This window comes from Corvus moneduloides, chromosome 5 (genome assembly GCF_009650955.1).
Source record: "Corvus moneduloides isolate bCorMon1 chromosome 5, bCorMon1.pri, whole genome shotgun sequence".
NCBI lineage: Eukaryota > Metazoa > Chordata > Aves > Passeriformes > Corvidae > Corvus > Corvus moneduloides.
This window is the reverse complement of record NC_045480.1, coordinates 42369410-42389496: the sequence shown is the minus strand read 5'-3', so window position 1 is coordinate 42389496 and position 20087 is coordinate 42369410. Positions and strand designations below refer to the sequence as shown.

Here is a 20087-nt window from a genome sequence, read left to right as displayed (position 1 = left end):
TGGTCCATTTCACTTTGCCTTTACCTCCTCTCCAGATATACTGCTGTCAGGTAGAAGAACCACTTGAATAAATCCACTAAATTTCTTCCAAAAAATTGGTAGTATCACACTTTGTATAATGTATTTTCCTCTCAAAGCCCTAGCTGACCAGGAAAGCAAATGAATAAGAATTACTTTTCACAGAATGACTGTGCCCTACAAATTACATTTTGGCACGGGCACCTCACTGTACCAGCTATTTAGCACCTTCACTCATGTCCTGTGTGTAGCAGCTAAAGAACAGAGGGTTAAGCTATGCTGATGAAAATGTAAAACACATATATTTATCCTTTCAGGAGGATAAGAAGATTCTTAATGGCTGAAGAAATCTTTCATCAAAGAAGAAAAAAGTTTTCTCATAGAAAATAATTTGTGAATATTATCTGAAATTCAAAATAGTCTTCATTTCTATTTACTGTTTGTTTCTCATACCTGATCTCTAGACACATTGAGTTTTACTTTATTCTAAAAATAGTTCCAGCAAAGTTGAATCTCAGCATCATCTTCCAGAAGAAAACTTCTTTCTGATCAGTTCTTTGGCTCTGATTTTCCCCACCCTTTGACCCACTCTAGCCATGATGAAGAGCCACATACCATATTTCTGGTTTTGGTCTACCTCTTTGCTGCAACATCTGAGACACTGGGGAAATGAGGGGATTTTCCCATGGAAAATGGCCACCATTCACATCCAGGCGCATATGGCTGACAGTGGGGTGCTGCCTCCTAAAATGGTGAATGGCGCAGGATTTCTCCCAGACCAAAGCTGCCCACATCTAGGACTTGTTATGCTTGGAGCCCCAGACACCACCTCTGACCTGACCCCAAGACACCTGGGGACTGAGGTTTTTGCCCCATTGAAAATGGCCATCTTTCTCCTCCAGTCACATATGGCTGACAATGGGGCGGGGTCAGGTGAGAGGCGGCATTTGGGGCTCCAAGGGCGGCCACCATCCTAGTTACTGGCAGCTTTAGTCTGGGAGAAATCCTGCAATGTTCACCATTTTAGGAGGCAGCACCCCACTGTCGGCCACATGCACCTGGACACTAATGGTGGCCATTTTCCATGGGAAAAAAAAACCTCATTTCCCCAGTGTCTCAGGGTCAGGTCAGAGGTGTCGTTTGGGGCTAAATATCCTACTGAGTCATTTGCAGTTGGTGACAGGAATAAAACTTTTGCATTCATAAACAATTATCAGAAACCAAGTTCAAACAGAGTTTTCCAACTGTGTTTTAAGCTACACAAAAGTAACCCGTTCAAAATCTAGGTAGTTTGGCACTGTCATGACAGCAGCACAATGCAAATACGCAGGCATGATAAATAGGACAGTGCTGAACATCCTTAAATTGCATAAATTCTGCTGCCCTAGCTGAACCTTTTCATGACCGACTGATGAACGGGAGCTATCAAAGCTGAAGAATAAAAAAAGTTCCTGCTGAAGGATCATTTCTTGCAGCTGGGCACTGCAGGAAGTAGGCAGGGAATGAGGTTAATAGGCTAAGCCTAATCAAGCAAGCAAATCCAAAAGCAAACTTCACAATGCCCTCTGTTCTATATACAGAAGAAAGGACGGAGGACAGGCCTTGTAAAATATTTTAATGATGCAGTTATCGCTTATGCTAATTAGATATACTATGCAGGCTGCTATTTTACCACCAATCCCTACTTGTGCAATAATGATGATATTCTCTGTCTATCATTCCCATAGCACACAGAAAAATTTACTGGAAGAACGATTTCCAACAAAAACTTCAAGAACACCAGAAGAGCTGTAGAAAATTAAATCATAATCTCATAAATAGCTAAGAAAAGCATAACTATTAAATCTGCCTTCTAGTCAAGATGCTAAGTCAAGAGCTTAGCTTCCACTCTGGCTATGTAGGAGCCAGCTAAGCTGGAACTGTGAAGAAATAAATAGCTTCAAACTATATAACACAAAGAAAGAAGTAGAGACAATCACAGCTACTTTTCTGTTCACACTTCAGATATTTCTTTTACATTTCCTAGTGTTTCTGTGAAGCTGGGAATGGGGAGCTGCTAATAGTGGCAAGCTTAACCACAGTTTAAAAATACAACATGCTTTTACACAAGCACAAAGTAGCAAATCAGTGGAAAAGCAAAGGAGCAAATGACCATCAGCAAATAGCAGATAGCAGACGACCAGAAAAAAGTCACTCTAAAATTGAGTAGTCTTACAGAGCGGAAAATCAAACATTCCCACTGCAAGTATGCATAAGCTGGAATGGCCAAAAGTTAGCGTAAGAAATCACATACCTGTAAGAGTTGTGGAAGAAAATGCCAGCACAGTTACCCTCTATTGTCTAGGAGATACTGAGAAAAAACACAGATCCTTCTCTTTTGTACTACTCCTTTGCATAAGGTGCATCCCAGTTAGGCATATTATGCTACTCAGAAGTTATTAATACAAACATTTTCACCAAAGTCACTGTGGAACTTTTTTGAGAAACTCAATACAGATAGCTTTCAGCTGACTAAACTCCAATCAGTACATGTGTAACCAATACAAATTTTGATGGAGAAGCACAGCTGACATCTCTCTATATATGTGAATTTCCCCTATAGATAAGATCTAATTAATGACTGGCTGCCTAGCATCTTTTCTTATCTAGTTAAGTAAAATTTTAGCAAGGCAGGTCACCCTATTTTTTTGCTGTAGCCTTTTGGGTGTAGGACAATCTAGTTTTTCTCCAATTGATTGTACCAAACTGCTTCTCTGTGGTTTCAGTAAGAATGAATGACAGAACACAGAGAATTTATTCTAACAAATTTTTACATCTCCAAAAGGAGCCATAAATATTCCCCACAGGAGAGTGATCTAGCTGCCCAACATTTGTCCTGTGCTGTTCAGTTTCTCACTTTTCAAAACAAAGCAACTCCGGGTATTAGCCACCTCTTCTGCCAGTTTCAGATGCATACTGCAGGCCAATAACATTCACCTTACTGAGCAAATGACTAATAAAAAAATCTAGATTGTCCTTTTATGCTAATGGTACCCCACAGTTTTTCTTCTCATCTATGGGGGAGAGGGGATGGGGAACAGCATAGCATATAAAAATTTCCCTACAGGAAAGGCTTATTTCCTCAGGGTACCTCTGAAGAAGAAAACAGAATGAATGATACTTTGATTTCTACACTGCAAAGCTGACACTCCTGTGTTGGTGGCCTGGCTGACATTTCATAAACACAGACTACAAAGCGCTCCCTGATTTGTGTTTAAAGGAAGCCTCAAGGACTCAGTTTACCTATAGCTCTGCTAGAATAAGGAAACGTTACCTTGTACTGACTTCTCACGTTGTGACTAAGAATGCATTAAAAACAAATTCCTTTGGGGGCACTGTAGATGATTAGGAAAACACACATGGGAATGGTCTCTCCTGAAACCCTGACATGCAATGGCAAGCAGTTTTTCAAGACAAAGCTAGAATAAGCCTCATTCCAGAACAGGAAATTAGACTTCTGCTTTCAAACTCAAAATCCAGCCCCTAGTTTGCAGCACTACTGCATATTGCACATTTTTCAGGAAAACATGAGACAGAATTTGCAAGTGTGACCAGAATGTGACTCCATGAACTATAGCAAGTAGTTCAAACAGATCCTTTATGTTCCTATACAGGGAAAGTTACCACAGTGCTCTACAGGACTCTGCTCCTGTATGTTTGCACTCTGCTGCACACTTGTCAGTACAGCGTGCACGAAATAAGGTACCTGTGTCTCTGCTGAAATCAAGGGAAAGGAATAATAGAGCTGAGGTTGGGAGAGCTGGATGGAAGCAACAGAAGCATGTGGGACACTTGTGCTGCTGGTGTGGGAATGTGAAAAACACATCAGCTTAGTAAAAGGATAAAGTCCTAGTCCTAGTTTGTTCCTAGTTTGGCATAAAGGTAGAAAGGTATAGGCTACAGGGCTGGGTTTGTACTCTCTGGCTTATAGCCATATGAAAATCTTGAACGAAACTGCTGGAGTCAAGAGCTGAGTGTCCAAGTCTCTGCTATAACTAGTCAGTCCATTGTTCCTCACTCTTTGGAACCACCATTTGAATTTTTTCATCTCTCAAACTCAGAGATTTTCTACCATGCCTTTCTTCAGGCTCACCTCCAGGGAGAGGAAGAAAGAAGAGGTAGGTGGAAGATTTAGAATTCAAAATGGAACTGTGGGATTAACTCCAGTGACTTTCCTGTTACAAGCATCTGCAGTGTATGGGTGGGTTCTAGACATGCTATAGCACCAGGTGATTTACAGCAGAGCCTCTGGTTTTCAGCAAAGCTTCTAAGCCTGACGTGGGCTGCTGCTTGGGCTGGGGTCAGCTGGTAAAAGCTCATATAGAAACAGCCACAATTACAGTCATTCAAATTAAAACTGCAGTGAAGACCTGACAATTAAAGTGCAGGCACTGCTTCCACTGGGTAAATACATCAGGGAGGACATGGTACACGGGAGTATTTGATTTTTGTTTGAAGCTTTTGTTTAAAAAGTACTGAATGTGTCATTGCTGATAGGGACATTGAATAGCTCCCACTGCTGTGATACAATTGAAATCTCTGCTGATGAAAGTAGTAGCTCTAAATTGTTGAAACATGAAAGATTGTCACCAAAACAGATTTTCTCCCTTAAGAGTGCAGCTTATTGAATAACAAAGGTTTGTTAGTTGAAGTCCCTTACAATCAATCCTTGCATAAAGCATGCATTCTAATGCCAGCTGCTGTTAACATATTAAGAAGAAAACCGATTTGGGATGTGAAACCACAGGTCTTAAATTTCCTCATTTACCCTCTCCTACCATTATAGAAATCATACAAAAAAGGCACATAAAAATATTGTTTGCTCAAAATAATAATAGTACTAAAAGCAAAATAAATGCAAATCAGTAAAAAGAACTAAAATAATGTTTTTCAAAGACAAAGAAAACAATATTTTGCCCATAACTAGGGACACATATGTTAAGGGCTGCATACTGTTTCAGTAAAAATCAGTGTCTGCTGAATATGCAAATGGCTTTATAAATGTTTCTTGATATCAGTTACGTATTACAGAATGAAAAGTGAAATTAGAGAGCAGCAGGATGTATTTATTTGTCTGAAAGAGTCACTATTCTAAATCTGTAGGTAACAGAATGGTTTAAAGGAAAGCGTGTACTAAATTAAAACACAGCAGCAAAAAAGCAGATCTGAATTGATCTGGAATAAATTCATCTGGAAAGAGCTTTAATAAAAAAGGCAGCCTCAGTCCTGGGATTTTCAACTAAGCCAGCTGATTAGCCCTGCAAATACAAAGCAAAAAGACTATTTAAAAAAGGAACCACAATAATGAAACTTAAAGAAAGACAATATAAAACAAATCTCTCAACATAAATGAGATGAGAATTCATTTTCCCTGTGATGGTCTCCACAGCTTCTGAAAGTGCCTGCTGCTGGAAACGAATGAAATAAAAGGGGAGGGAGAGCAGAGGGAAAGAGGTGTTAGCTTACCAGCCGATGGAGTTTATCGCTCCACTCCCTTCATGACGCTGGGAACTCACAAGCCTATAAAACGTGCCTTGGCTCCCAGTCCCCTTCTCCTTGAGCAAAATCAAAAGCACGAGGCTGTACAGAGGAGAAGTAGGATGCTGTTCTACTCTGAGGTAGCTCTCCTGACGCGTCTGTTACAGCATTTCTAACAGTTTGAGCAGCACAGCCGAAGATTTTTTCTCACAGAGCTCTCCTTCCCAGTACCTGCTCAGCTGCCTTACTTCCCCTTTTCTTCCTTCCCTCTTCTTACCTGGTGCTGGGGATTTTGGAGGGTTGGGAGAGGGAGGTGGGAGAGGTACATCATTTCTGGAAGAGAGGAGAGGAACACCCAAGATGACTTTGGTCCCCACAGCCAACTGGAACATGAGCATGAGCAGCAGGTGGAATGTGAGCCTTGCTGAAGCAGGCAATCCCTGGGGACAGGCACCAGAAGCACCAGCTGCAAATACTTCTGCCCCTGTAGCCTCCTCGGAGGGCAACTTCTCCAATCAGTTCGTACAACCTTCTTGGCGCATTGCCCTGTGGTCTCTGGCTTACGGTGGTGTGGTGGCAGTAGCTGTTTTTGGAAATCTTATTGTCATCTGGATTATCCTGGCTCACAAGCGCATGAGGACAGTAACAAATTACTTCCTGGTGAACCTGGCCTTCTCTGATGCCTCCATGGCTGCTTTCAATACTCTCATCAACTTCATCTATGCACTGCACAGTGAGTGGTACTTTGGAGAGGCTTACTGCCGCTTCCACAACTTTTTCCCAATCACGGCTGTCTTCGCCAGCATCTACTCCATGACAGCGATCGCTGTGGACAGGTGAGAAAAGTTTAGGGGTGAGAGATTGCGATCAGATTCTCTGCCAAAATAAAAATACAGAGATAACAATCATAGTGGTGAGAGGCAAAGACCTCAATAGTTCATTCCTTGTGCTCCTCTGCACTTCTTTAGGATCTCTCCCTAACACACTTTTTCTCCTGGTCTCTGGTCATTCTCCTTCAGTCTTTCATTGTTTTTATTCTTCTGCTTTCTTTTACAATAAACATTTCCTCTCTCTGTTTGACTTCAGCTGCTTTCTGTGCTCTTTTAACACTTTGTAACAGCAGCCATTGCTCAGGGTTTTGCTTCCCATTGTGAAAATAGTCTGTTTCTCAGCCAGTCATCTAATACATACTGACAAGGAGCTCTAGAGATTGTGTGTAAAGGGGGAAGATTTCAAATTTCCTTCTTCTCTGTATTTCTGCAGCTGGCAAAGACATTTGCCTCCTCTTCAGAAATCACTTCAGACCCTGTTTTTAACAGCTTTTCTCACAGACAGCTCTGAGATGCTTTGTTCCTCCTGATTTTAACTAATGAGACTATTTATGTTGCCATCTGTGCATATCTGGAGGTCTGGTAAGAACATAGTTTCAAAGTGCTCTCTTTTTTTCCTGATTTCTTGAAACAAAATAAAGCTTTGTGACTGTCAAAGAAAAAAGGTCAGGGAAAAACTTTACGTTTGTACTCCTGACGATAATGGAATAGGAGAGCTGTAGTACCCATACAGCAAAGGGGAGATGTAGTTCCCAGGTTTCCTACACAGATGCATTGATGGACTGTTTCTCAGAGAGTGCTGCAAGTCTCCCCTGGAAAATGTTTCTTTATTATTGTTTACACATTTGCTGTGCTGGAGAGATAACTTACTGTATTTTCTTTTAGAAAAACACATCGATTTGTGTTTCAGATCTTTTATTCCTTTTAGCAATGCACTGAAATTACTCACTAAACTCCATTCTACATTTTCAAATCACATTATACATCTTTGCTGAATTGACTTGTCACAACTGCAGTATTTCCAAGTGAGGGTAGTTAAGATTTTATAAGGTTCAATCCACCTTCTGAAAAGTTATTTCTTATTTCCAGGTACAAAAATTGGGGTACGTTGTTGTGCCTTTTGTTTGTGCTTATGGACAAGTTCATAATAATGCTTTTCTGTTTACCCTACTAATTGCAAATTTTTGGTGGCATTCTCAGCTAGATGCATTTCTATTCTGTAAAGCTAGAAATGAAAGAGCAAATGAGATTCTTGGCAACTCTTGTACTTCTCTGCTCTGGGAATGGGTGAAGACATGAGGAAATCAGTATGCTTTCCTCCTGCCAGTGATGTATCTTCTCAACTGTTAGTCCCCATTAAAAATTGAGAAGATAGTGTAACACCAGTGATTGTACCTTTAACCAAGCAAAGATTTCTTTCATTGTCTTTTTGAGTTTAGCTTAAGAGCCTCATCTAGCTTGAGGTTTTCAGAACCATAAAAGAGCTTTAGTTGAAGTATTTAACAGTTAGAGCTGTGTATTTATTAGTTACTGCTGCAGCTCATCAAGGCATTAGTTGAGCAGTTACTTGGATGCTCTGAGTAAGGCTTTATTTCATTTTTCCTGAAAAAATTATCCACAGACATGTAGTACTTACTACTTTGGCAGTTCCTAAATTTATGCTAGGAAACTGGGAACAAAAGTGAATACAGTTCCTTAGGAATCCAAACTGCATTTCCAGAGTGAGAGAAAATAGCTCTGCTCCACACTGACAATGTGCAATGGACAAATATATTGGAAATGTTTTCCTTGGTTTACCAATGAAATGCTGGTGCTCAGAAGTGAGTAAATAACTACTGTTATTCACTCTGATCTACTTCTTGTCTGAAAATCCCCTGAAGAAATCACAATTTGCACCCCATCACATCCTCCAAGTTCACCTGCCTCCAAAGGCAAATCGAAATCTTCCCAGTGAACAATGCCATAGCTGTGTTTAGGTGATCTCTCTGTAGTACCATGCAGCATCACATAAAACAAACAGAAGAGCAGTCTATGCCTCCTTCCCTATTCTCACTGCTATTCCTTTTATACCAAATCACACCTGATGCATTCAGTGCTTTTAAACATTCCCTGGCTACCTCTGAAAAACAATTCTGCCGAGTTGAGGAAACCCAAGGGTCAAAATAGATCCCAAGAAATGTCCTTGGATGTACAGACTGCCCTATTCAAGGCAAAGATCTGCTGGGTGGATGATTTTTAGAAGTTGGGTTCCCATGTGCCTTTCGTAAAAGTTCAGCCAATACTTTAGACAGAACACTCTGCTTTAGTCTTAACCCAGTAAACTCATCTTTAAACATTAATTTAAAAATTTAAAACAAAACTGCAAATTAGGATAAAGCTGCTGAGGAAACTGAAATGATGGGATCAGATGACTTTCCATTAGAAATTGTTACCATCCCAAAATACTGAAAGGTCATGGGTTGTAACTCACTAAAAAGTATGTTGTGATATTCTCCACTGGTTGCTTTAGAGCATCCAGATGTTCATAGAGTATAAATGTGTCACTGTAAACCTGGACATCACTGAACATAGGTCATGGGTAGTACATGTTTCCTTTCACATCTGATTCTGTAGGGCATTCTAAACTGTGTGAACTGTGAGATTACTGAACTGACACAGAATTTGTGCACTAGGCAGTTCCTGCAGTGGGGTGAGCTGCATCTGGAAGCTGAGGATGAAAGTATCCAAGACTGGTGTAAGAGTACCTGATCATTGAACACAGACTCAAATTTATGTGGGTTTATTCACACTTCTGACCACCCCTTCCTGGTGGTTTTTTTCCCCCCTGCTTTCTCCTTTTCCAACAGGCTATCTGCAGTCTACTATAGAGATGCCATAGGTAGCTTTAACGGAGTTGTCTCAGGTGCCAGAAGCAGCACAGATTTTACACTGTGCTGCTTCATGGGCATTCATTCCTGCATTCTTCTGTAGCTTGTGCTGCACAGTTCCACAGTTACATTGCTTCCAGTGCAACAGTTCCTTTAGCTACCTTATGGGGATAAACTGGTAAATAGTCCAAGACAGACAGAATAGGAGATAATTCTGGAGCCAATATGCCCTTGTCACTGACCAGTGCATGATCCTAAAGGGCCCATCCATGATCCTAAACTCTGTGATCATTGCAATACAGTGTGTGACTGCAGTACTGTTCTTGGACATACTAATGACAGTAAATTAGGCAGAATTTAAGCCACCTGGTCATTGAAGACCCACTGTCCTTTCCTGTGAGATCTTTGCATGCAAAGAAAGTGGCTCAGGTATGCCAGCAATTGATTTTGAGTCCCAAGACTGCCTCATCATATAACCAGTTCTGTGTGTGGGCCTAAAAATTCTCTGCAGATACCTGATGGTTACAGTGCAAGTTTGGGGGTGTAGTAATATAGCATAAAATAACATGCCTTCAGTAGAGCACTTAGTATTATGCATTTTTTCCTGGTTTTAGCACATGTAGAGTATTACTTCCTCAGTTACTTTTCCCTCTGCAATTCCATAATGATTTTCTCATGTCAATGAATTTAACTCTTTTTAAAAACAGCTCGTCTGGACTTAAAGTATTTTAATAGCGATGGTGAGCAGTTGCTAATCCTATTCATATCTTAGCATTTCTTTTTTTTTTCTAGTATGCAAGCAAGTTTTTGGTCTTTGAAGCAAAAAACATTTATGTGACTTTAAAATATATTTAATATACAGTTTTATTTCTCCTCTTGTACAGTCTTTTCTCATTTTTATGAACCTTAGTATTACCTAGTTTCTAGCACACATATATATGTCCTTATTCAATACTTGTCATTCTAGTTTCCCACCTTATTTTCTCACTTTCAATAGATCTACAGAAGTACACATATACTAGGTCAGTTTTCTTTTTTTCTGTGACATTTTTCAGTTACTGATGGCTGTTAATAATCTCTCTATACACTCATTAGACTCCAGCATAAGTAATATGATACAAGCTTGTAACAGAAGACAGATATGAGGCATAAACACATGATTCACCTTATAAAATAAAACCCAAACTCATCATATATACACACTCACAGCCTCAAAATATCACTTAGGCTCTTCAATCTCTCCAGGTGTATTCCGTAAGAGCAGTTATTATTGTCACAAAATAGTAGCACAAGCCCTATAAATTAATGTTACTGCAATTCTGAAGTAGGCAGTTGGCACACTGAAAAATGTCTTATCTTTCCAGTAGAATACATTTTGGTATCAGTCTCTGCATGATTTCCTATTCCTGGGACAAATTACTCACGGCCTTCATGCACCATAAACATTTTAAACTGATATTCCTTCCAAACTATCTATTATCTAACTGTTATTAAGTATCTGTTACCCACCTTGTGTGCCCAGAAATACTGAAGTACAGGGAAAATGTATGTGTAAAAATGATCTCAAACATTTCTAGCAGGTTAAGATATGGAGTGCACAGGGCATGACCCTGTTTTGTGGTCACATGGTAGCAGCATGAGCAGAAGATGCACACTGAGAAGGTCTATTGGTACTTGCATCCTTGAACATGAGCTTGGCACCAAGTGTTTTGTTCTTGGCTCACTGGTCAATGGAGGAGGCTGAAGCAGTCCCAGACAGGAAAGCTGCACTGCCCAGACAGTTGCCAGCCCTGGCAGAGCTTAGCTCAAACAGAACTGCAGCCTTTGGCCTCTCTCTCGTTCCCTTTCCCTCAAATTTAGATGTCTCAAAATAAATTATTTTCATGTAAAAGAAGTGGGAATTTGCACTGAAGACTTGTGAGAGGAAGAACATCAGAACAAGAAAAACAAAAAAGAAGATGGAGTTTTTTTCAGGTTTCTTGTGCTTCACAGGCTAGAGATCTCCCCCTCATACCTGAGAATATTTTCACCAGAAGAAATGGATAGCATTTCTGTCTTTTTTTCCATAAGATGCCACTATACTGTTACCTAGCTTTTCCTAAAGCCTCTGGTGCCACATAACTACAGAAAACACTACCTACCATACCCCCTACTGCCACACTGAAGTGCAATACTACGTTTTTTTCAAACTAATGGATGAGTTCATAATCATGACTTCAGGAATCAGCCTTGGTCACTGCATATCATGAAGGGAAAAAATGCAAGATATGCTTTAGAAATTATCACTATTATTTCTATTCTTACTTTGCCCATCAAACTATAGAATTCAAAGAGGAAATCTCTTCCTCATTTCTCTGTCTTCCTTAAAGAGTATTTGAAGATGAAGCACATCTTATTTGTGCATTCCAGTACCTGGGCTGCCCTCAGAAAAATACTAGTCCTCAGAACTGGAGGGAAAAAGTTGAATAGGAGGGCATTAAGGGTTCAAATATCAAGAGCTGAAACATGAAAGACTCTCTATAACCTGGGGGCCTAAAAATATTTTCTTGGATTTGACAATTCTCTTTCTTTCTCTCCTAGAAAAGAGAAATCATTTCTGCAGAACATTTTGATGCAATGGCTGCAGAATTCAGCATGCAGAACCCTAGGAAAAATAATCCTTTTCTTGCAATGGGACAATTTCATAGTGATCAGGCAAAAAGACAGGATTTTTTTTTTTTTTTTTTTTTTTTTTCAGTTTTGGTCAAAATTCATGTCAGAGTTACATTATTAATAACATACTGGGGCAGTCTGGGAAGAAATACAGGCATAACAGCTATATTTTCCTTTTTGTTTTGTACTGAGTAAGTATTTTAAAAGCTGCTTTCAATAGGCACTGTAAAAAATGGAGGTTGATACACCAATATCTTTAGAAATATAAGCCACATTTACAACAGCAACGGCAACTAGCCCCCAGACTCCTTTGTCCAGACAGGAAATATCCGATAAGTTTCAACCTTATGTTCAAACAAGAGGTTCCTTTAAGACAGTCTTAGCCTTAAGTACATCCTCTGATTTATAATTTAATGAAAACTATCAAAATATGTATCTGTGGTTTACTATGCAATGTAGCCTGTGGTACTTCTAAAAGTTAGTCAAGGGTTGAGGTGTGGAGTGTTTTGGGGAGAGAGGTTTGCTTGATTATTTTCTTATATATTATTGCCTAAATGCATGCTTTTCTGACTGATTTACCAACCAGGAGAGAAAGTTGTATCATTCACATATTTGTGTTTACCTAAAATAAAATTATTTCAAAATAAATGCAAAAAGAAGAAGTAAGCCATCTAGATGACAGTGGCAGAAACACAGACACTAAAAGTGGGTTTATGCAGATGGAGCTGTTTCCACAGACTTTGCACTGATACTGGTCCTTGATAGCCCATAGATCACATTAAAAGAAAAGGAGAAACAGAAACCCTTTTGTCAGGGGAAGTCAGTTAGTCTATCATTTTACGAGACAGACCAAAGAAAAGTCTTATCCCTTTTCTATCAATATTCATAGGTATGGAATATATTGTGTAAAATCAATTACATACTCATAAAAATCTAGCCCATTGTCAGTTACCAGATGCTCCTCAAGTAGAAAGCACTGTTTATGAGAGCTCAGCCTTCCTGAAGACTTTCAGTATTCCTGGTTTTCATTAAGAGGTACTTGTAAATAAGGCATTGGAAGCCAGTCCTGATTTCAGAAAAACTTCAGTGTTTCTCCCTTCTCAAAGCACAAACAGCCATTCACCCAGTGTAACACTCATTCCTCTGGGTAAATCAAGGCCAGGTTACACCCCTGGGATATTGCCCACTGATCTCTCAAATGTACCATGTGTTTATCTGACACTTTGTCACACACTCTTTCTTTTTGGCGTTAGCTTTAAGGTGATCACTGCACAACAGACCCTTCAGGCCACCAAAACCAGTCCTTCTCAACAGCCGGTTACAGCCCTACAGAAAAGCCCACAGCCACTCTTCCTGCAGAGAAAGTGAGTCTGAATAAATGAATACAAACCAGTCCTGCAAGAGAAGAAGAAGCCTTGCTCTAGTAGGAGGCAGATAGAGATTAAAGGATACAAAAGTTAAAGACTTGGTTTCCAACATACAAAAAATGCCTTTAAAAGCTCAGTTCATTCCATTACCTTTAGTCTATTCTATATAGCTTACTTTTTGTAGGATTTTCCACAGCAATGTTTTAAACAAGGACAGGGAATCACAGCAATTTCCCTACCTAAGTTTCTTAAATACCAGTTGATTCTAAATACAAAGCCTCAAAATCAGCTTCTGTCTTGAGGGAATAACAGCTTCTGTGTATTCAAGAAGGAAGCATGCTCTCCTGTCTCCTGTTGACAAGCCACTTACATGCAAGCATTATGATTTTTCTCTCAGTCTCTTCCTCTGTCAAGTTCCAATTTCCTGTTGCAATCTGGGACGATTACATTTTGCCCCATGTGAGTTTATAAACACATTGTAAACAGGTGAAACAAATCAGTTAGGATGATTAAAGGCTTCCAACTGTGTCTCCAGATGGGCATTTGTAGGATCCAATTCTGAACACCATTTTGTTTTAATAACATATTGTGTATTTTTGCCACAATTTTCTAAACGATGTATTAAAGATGAAAGGTTTTCCTGGCTGTATTAGCCAGTGTATGCTATTTTACAAAAAGACAAATTAGGTTTATTTTTTTATCTTTTCTACTGTTGGGACCATAATACACAATCTTCTTAAGCTTTTATAGTATGTACCAGCTATTTGTCTCATGTTCATTGCAAACTGTAAGAGATACATGATTATGCTGCCAGTAAAACTACTGACTTAAAGAGTGTATAAGTATTAATCAAAAGACGACTGTCTCTACTATTGTTTCAGAGAAAACAGATTTTCTTGATTTGGTGAACCCGAGAAACAAGAACAGAACACTAAACTGTAGATTCTAGACAAATAGAGCAGTTCAGAAGGGAACTAGATCTATTCTGACCCCAGCAGCTAAGAAAAGAGTGCAGCAGCAAGTACACCATGATGCACCAACCATTATATCATGCAGCCTGAATGATTTCTCATTAAGCTCAGTGGAAAGACTCTTGTTGACTTCAGAAGTAATCAGTTAGGGACAAAGATTAACACAAGATAAAACTGTAAGAGAAGTGATGACAGTGAGATATCACATAGTCACAACAAACAAAATCACATGCTAATCATGTGCGTATTAAACTGGAATGCTACCTAAAAATACTTTAGAGTCATACGTAGAAGAAGATGGTGCAGTTGTTGAGCAATCCACATTCTTAGAAGTGCTGGCTTGAGTCTACCTGCACATATTTCCATCCCTGCATTTCTAAATGTGCATATTCAATCTTATAATTATTTTCCAAGTATAAATGTTTATGTTGGGTGGGGTAATAATGATTTCTGCTTGTTGTGATAAATGAATATAATGAGATCATTCCTTTCAGCAATGTATATTTTACATTCTTCATCCCTGCTTTGATGTGTGGAATAAGCTATCTGTGGCATTATCAGCAGCTCCCACTGGAGTGAGAAAGCATTAGAAGTCCAATCTTTAAATCAAACCACCTCAGTGGAAGTTCAGAGTCCTTATTTCAGCAAGGAGTCTCACTGCTCAAGGCTGGTGACAGACTGAACAGTAAATGTCCAAAGACTGCAAAGCAAATTGGCACAGCACCCCTCTGAAAAAATGTCTGTGTAGCTACAGAATACTTTTCAGTGGTATAACAAGCCTTCCGTTGCTTGTAGCCATTAGAAATCCTTCTTCAGCTCAAATGACTACCACCTTTTACTGTCCTTGGAGACAAGGTGTAGAGAGGTCTGTGTATAAATATCACAGAACATGGTGAACCTCTGAGGGCTTCTGCACTTGTCACTGGCTTCAGAACAACCAAATTTTAGGCACTGCAACATAAAAAAGGCATTAATCTATCAGAGAGCACCCAGAGGAGGGCCACAAGGCTGGTGAAGGGTCTGGAGGGGAAGTCTTATGAGGAGTGACCGAGATCACTTGGTTTTTTTCAGCCTGGAGAGGAGGAAACTGAGGGAAGACCTCATTGCAGTCTTTAACATCCTCACAACGGAAAGCAGAAGGACAGGCACTGATTTCTCCACTCTTGCAACCAGTGACAGGACCTGGGAGAACAGCATGAAGCTGTGTCAGGGGAAGTCTAGGCCAGGTATCAGGAAAAGACTTTTCCCCCAGGGGGTGGTTGGGCACTGGAACAGGCTCCCCAGGGAAGTGGTCACAGCACCAGCCTGTCTGAGTTCATGAAGTGTTTGGACAATGCTCTCAGGCACACGGTGTGATTCTTGGAGATGGTTCTGTGCAGGGCCAGGAGTTGGACTCAATGACCCTCGTGGGTTGCTTCCAACTCAGCATATTCTGTGATTCCATGTTGAAGTTCAGATCATTTGAAAAAACAGTGGAGTAGCAGAACAGTCTGTAATACAGACAGATGACACCAGAGCATCCAGGAAGTCCTGCTGTTGCCCTTGCATACAGTTTATGGTTGACTGATTACAGAGAGAATAATTCTTTGGGAGTTCTCTCCCATACACCTGCAGAGACAGAAGGGCTTGCCACCACACAGCCCCACTGCCAAAATGCTCTGGTTTTATACCAGTTCTACTTACCTTGGAATCTCTGGTATGATAGGGCTGATTTTTGTCATGTCTTTTGCTCTTACATGACCCCAGTTTCCTTTCTTATTCTCTCCTCTCTCAACACAATTTCTATATGCTGTTGTTCTACAGTTCTCCTTTCTTTGCTTCTATTGGTTTCTCATTTTCCTCTTTTCACTTCTGTTTTTTCATTCAGCAAGCTGTTCCCCAGTCTCAGTGCTTTTGATAGAGCCTCTATCTCATCATTCTCCCTTTCACTCTCGGCCTACTCAAACATTCCTATTTTTCCTACACCACGTTCAGCACCATTCAGTGCACAATTCAGATGGCATGTCTACTCTTCCTCCTTGTAACTGGCATTTTGCCATCCTTAATATATGTAAGGATATCACACAGAGTAAAAAAAATGAGCCGTAATGACACAGCTACACCATGAGACACAACACACAGTTGTCAGCCATGAGTAATTGTAATATATAGGGGCAATATTATACATACACATTATCCCATCCTTACCCTCCTTTCCTCATTGATTTTCTGAGCAACATGTAAGCATGGAACCTCTAGCCTGTGCTAGCAGGAACTTTCATTCCTGCTGGAAAGACCCTTGCTAAATGGACAGAGATCAAAGAGCCAACTGAAAAATTCGCTACTGCTACTTCAGATTGAGCCTAAAGAGATAAACTACCCTTAGATACCTGTAATGGCAAGATAACATTTACAGCAAACAAAATTATTGGCAGAAGTGTGTGTGTCTCCTTTGCAAATGACAGCTAACAGTGCAGGAAGAACTCAGTTCTTTTCAAGAACTCAGCTTCTTTTAGCTACAGAGATTAACATCCAGATTCTGTTCAAAGGTGGAGGTAGTTTTTGACCTGCAACTGAGAGTCGTTCCATGTTTTCTACTATACTTGTGGCAATGATGGCTTCTCTAAGAAAATGGTACCAAACTTGTTATGACAAATCTGAGTGAATGTAACAATTGCAGTTATAAAGTAATATCTCACTATGCTAATTAGGCAATTTTGTTTCTAAGAAAACTCACTTAGAGAACAAGTTAGATACCTCACTGTAATTGTCAGTGTATTGGCAAAGTAGAATAAATTAGATTTGTTATCCATGGCTCTGTAACAAAGAGCTGTCAATACTCTCCTCAGCTAAATCTATCCTGCACAAAGGTATTATTGAGGGAATAGTCAAGGTTCCTCCACTTCCTTCCAATCTTGTTTGTTAGAATGATCACCTCCTACATTTTTGTAATTGATCTTGTGCAATATCTAGGCTGTTGGCTTATCACTCAAATTTGAACTCAAAAGATAAATAGCCTGCTTTTCATCTAATCCTTGTCCTTTGACTTACTTTACTCAGACACCCAATTGTTAAAATTTCCATCAGTACAGCTGTATGAGTCATTTCACCCAAACAATCTATGTCTTTAAAGGGCAGACAGGGAGATAAAACAACCAAATTTTATCTTAGGCACCAAGAACTTCTGTTGGTATCTACTGCGAGTAAGAATAATATAACTGGGAATAAGAATAATATGAATGTAATGGAAATCTGACAATAGCACATAAAATAATAGCAACGTGCAATCTGAAGAAAAGTAACAATTTGAAGGAATAATTCCAGGCTAGAAGGAGATGCCTTAAGAGTCTCACAAGCATGTGAAAATGATTGTTTATGGCTTATCACTTACAACAAATAAAGATCATCAAGCTTTTGGACAGTACTTGGCAGTCAACACAAATTTGAAAGACGGGGCTCATGCCTGACTGGCAAACCTGACTGCTTTACCAAGTTGTACTTAGTCTTTGGAGGAAAAAGCACCTACATGGTAGAGGGCAACAATCCAACTGATGTATATTTTCTTGGAAACTGCTATTCTCAAGAAACAAGAGACACCCAGCACTCAAAACTATTTCACAGTATGTAATACCAAAAGTACCAGTTTAGCTGAAATAAAAAACTAAAAGGCATGTGAAAGAGAGGGGAACTAATTGTTACCCTGTGGAGAAAAATGTTGAAGTGCAGTAAAAACACTAAATAAATGAACAAGCTTAAAATTCTAGATATGGAAATTGACGATTCAGAACTGAAGCTGGTTTAGATCACTCCCTGTTTCTGACAGCATTTAGAGGTTTTAAGACATTAGCGCAGTTACCATGTCTACTAGAGGATGCATAGCACTTTTTGTTGGATTATCACATATTTTATCATTAACTATAAACAGAGTTACCTTTGCTAAAACAAACATCTGTTCTGTAATTACTCATCTGTCAAGTATAAAATTTTCAAAAAAATAAGACTATCTTGAGTGAAATTTATGTACCATAGCAGGTAAATACAGATGCAGAAGATTCTTGCACAAATTCTCATCAGGAACATTATCCTGCAACTATTATTGTGTCGTGGCTAATGTCTGTACCTAAAAATCTTGGGAAAGTCTACCAAGAACCTAGGTGTGTACTGTAACAATTAAGATATATCACACCTTCCTTCATTTGAGATGAGCACTTGTTTTTTAATTGCAGCAAACACAATATATTCATAAAAATGTGATTGATAAAAATTTTCTTTCTCCCTTGCTCCTTGTATCTCTAACAGAGATCAAGAGGCAGGAAACAAGACTTGTTTTTCTATTACTGTGTGTCTCGATGCTTTCTCTCTTGTTGCTTTTTTTCCCCTAAGCTTTTGCATTGTAATTGCTTAGAGTAAACTTTTTGATGATTTTTTGCATGTTCTTCTTAGGTTACCAGCATACATTAATTGCCAATACAATTATGGGGCAGCAAGAAGAACACTATCCTACCCGGATATAATGCTATCCTACAGGAACTGAGAAGGCAAATGAGGTGTTTTCTTGCTTCATGCATCTATTTCCCTTGGTGCTCTTACCAGTTCTAAACTGGCTCTTTTCTCAGCCTCTGTATGAACCAGTTGCTCTGGGGTTCTTTGGCAAACATTCTAAAGTCAAGTCTATCTCTACTGAAATAAATGCATGTGGACTTACCAGGTTCCTGTAGCTTTGGGACAGATGACTAACAGTCCTGACAGCTTGGCTGTTAATTTTCTTATTAGAAATAAATGCTGTATGACCTAGCAGAGAAACAGAGGATCCAGCTGCATTGTTGATTTTCAATCAGGCTGTACAGTAACAGAGTGGTCTAGGTCTTAGCAAAATCGTTGCCCTACTGATATACATATGATTAACTGGGTGTCCCATGCCTGCAAAACAATATCCAATGAACCTTCTTGTTTCCGCACTGCCTTCATTGGAGCTGAACCACACAATGAGCACAATGACATCAAAACTCCAGGAACACGACTATCTCTGCATTTATCCTTCTCTTTCATTCTAAGCTTTGGCTGATTCTAGATATATATGAATCTCTGACACAAAGGTCTTTGCTTTCTTTTACAGATACATGGCCATTATTGATCCCTTGAAACCTAGGCTCTCTGCAACTGCTACAAAGGTGGTCATTGGGAGCATATGGATTTTGGCTTTCCTGTTGGCCTTTCCCCAGTGCCTATACTCCATAACCAAGGTGATGCCTGGAAGAACTCTTTGCTATGTAGCATGGCCAGGTGGTCCAAAACAGCATTTTACGTAAGCTTTTGTTCTTTTAAACTTGTGTATGGTGGTGTCTAGACTTGCAATAGGCTTGGCAAAATCTCTAGAGTGTCATGAAGATACTCTACATGCAGAATAACTAGCAGCTTTGATCACTGAGAAATGTAGAGCCAATTTTCCAAGTAAGGATGATAGAGCATTATACGTGATAAATGGTACGAATTTATTCTCTTCCACATCTCTGAGTGTGCTCCCTCCCATGCTGCACGTTTACCATCATTGCTCCATCTAAGATGGCTACTTCTATACGGACAGAGACAGGTCAGAATCAGGAACATAACATGCATTTCAAAGCAAGCTTCCTTTTTATCCTAACCAGGAAAACAAGGATTTCTAGTCTCTCCTTAAAATAATATAGGCTGGAAAAGACCTCCAGGGTCATCAAGTCACACTACCAAGTCCACCACTAGTCCATGCCCCTAAGTGCCACATCTACACATCTTTTAAATACATCCAGGGATGGTGAGTCAATTGCTCCTCTGGGCAGCCTGTTCCAATGTTTGACAACCCTTCTCATGAAAAAAATTTTCCTAATATCCAGTTTAAACCTCTCCTGG

At 39.6% G+C, this 20087-nt stretch overlaps 1 protein-coding gene and 1 long non-coding RNA gene across 2 annotated transcripts in view; one reads left to right on the top strand and one right to left on the bottom strand.

Moving 5' to 3' along the window:
* The window catches only part of LOC116444627, a 111309-nt gene extending 105674 nt beyond the window's left edge, over positions 1–5635 (bottom strand). Inside the window, exon 1 of the long non-coding RNA XR_004240413.1 lies at positions 5524–5635. This is a non-coding gene — a long non-coding RNA (uncharacterized LOC116444627). The remainder of the gene's footprint in view (positions 1–5523) is intronic.
* The window catches only part of TACR3 (tachykinin receptor 3), a 38102-nt gene continuing 23624 nt past the window's right edge, over positions 5610–20087 (top strand). Inside the window, exons 1-2 of the mRNA XM_032110186.1 lie at positions 5610–6371; positions 19318–19506. Coding sequence (XP_031966077.1) covers positions 5896–6371; positions 19318–19506 — 665 coding nt within the window. The 5' untranslated portion in view covers positions 5610–5895. The remainder of the gene's footprint in view (positions 6372–19317; positions 19507–20087) is intronic.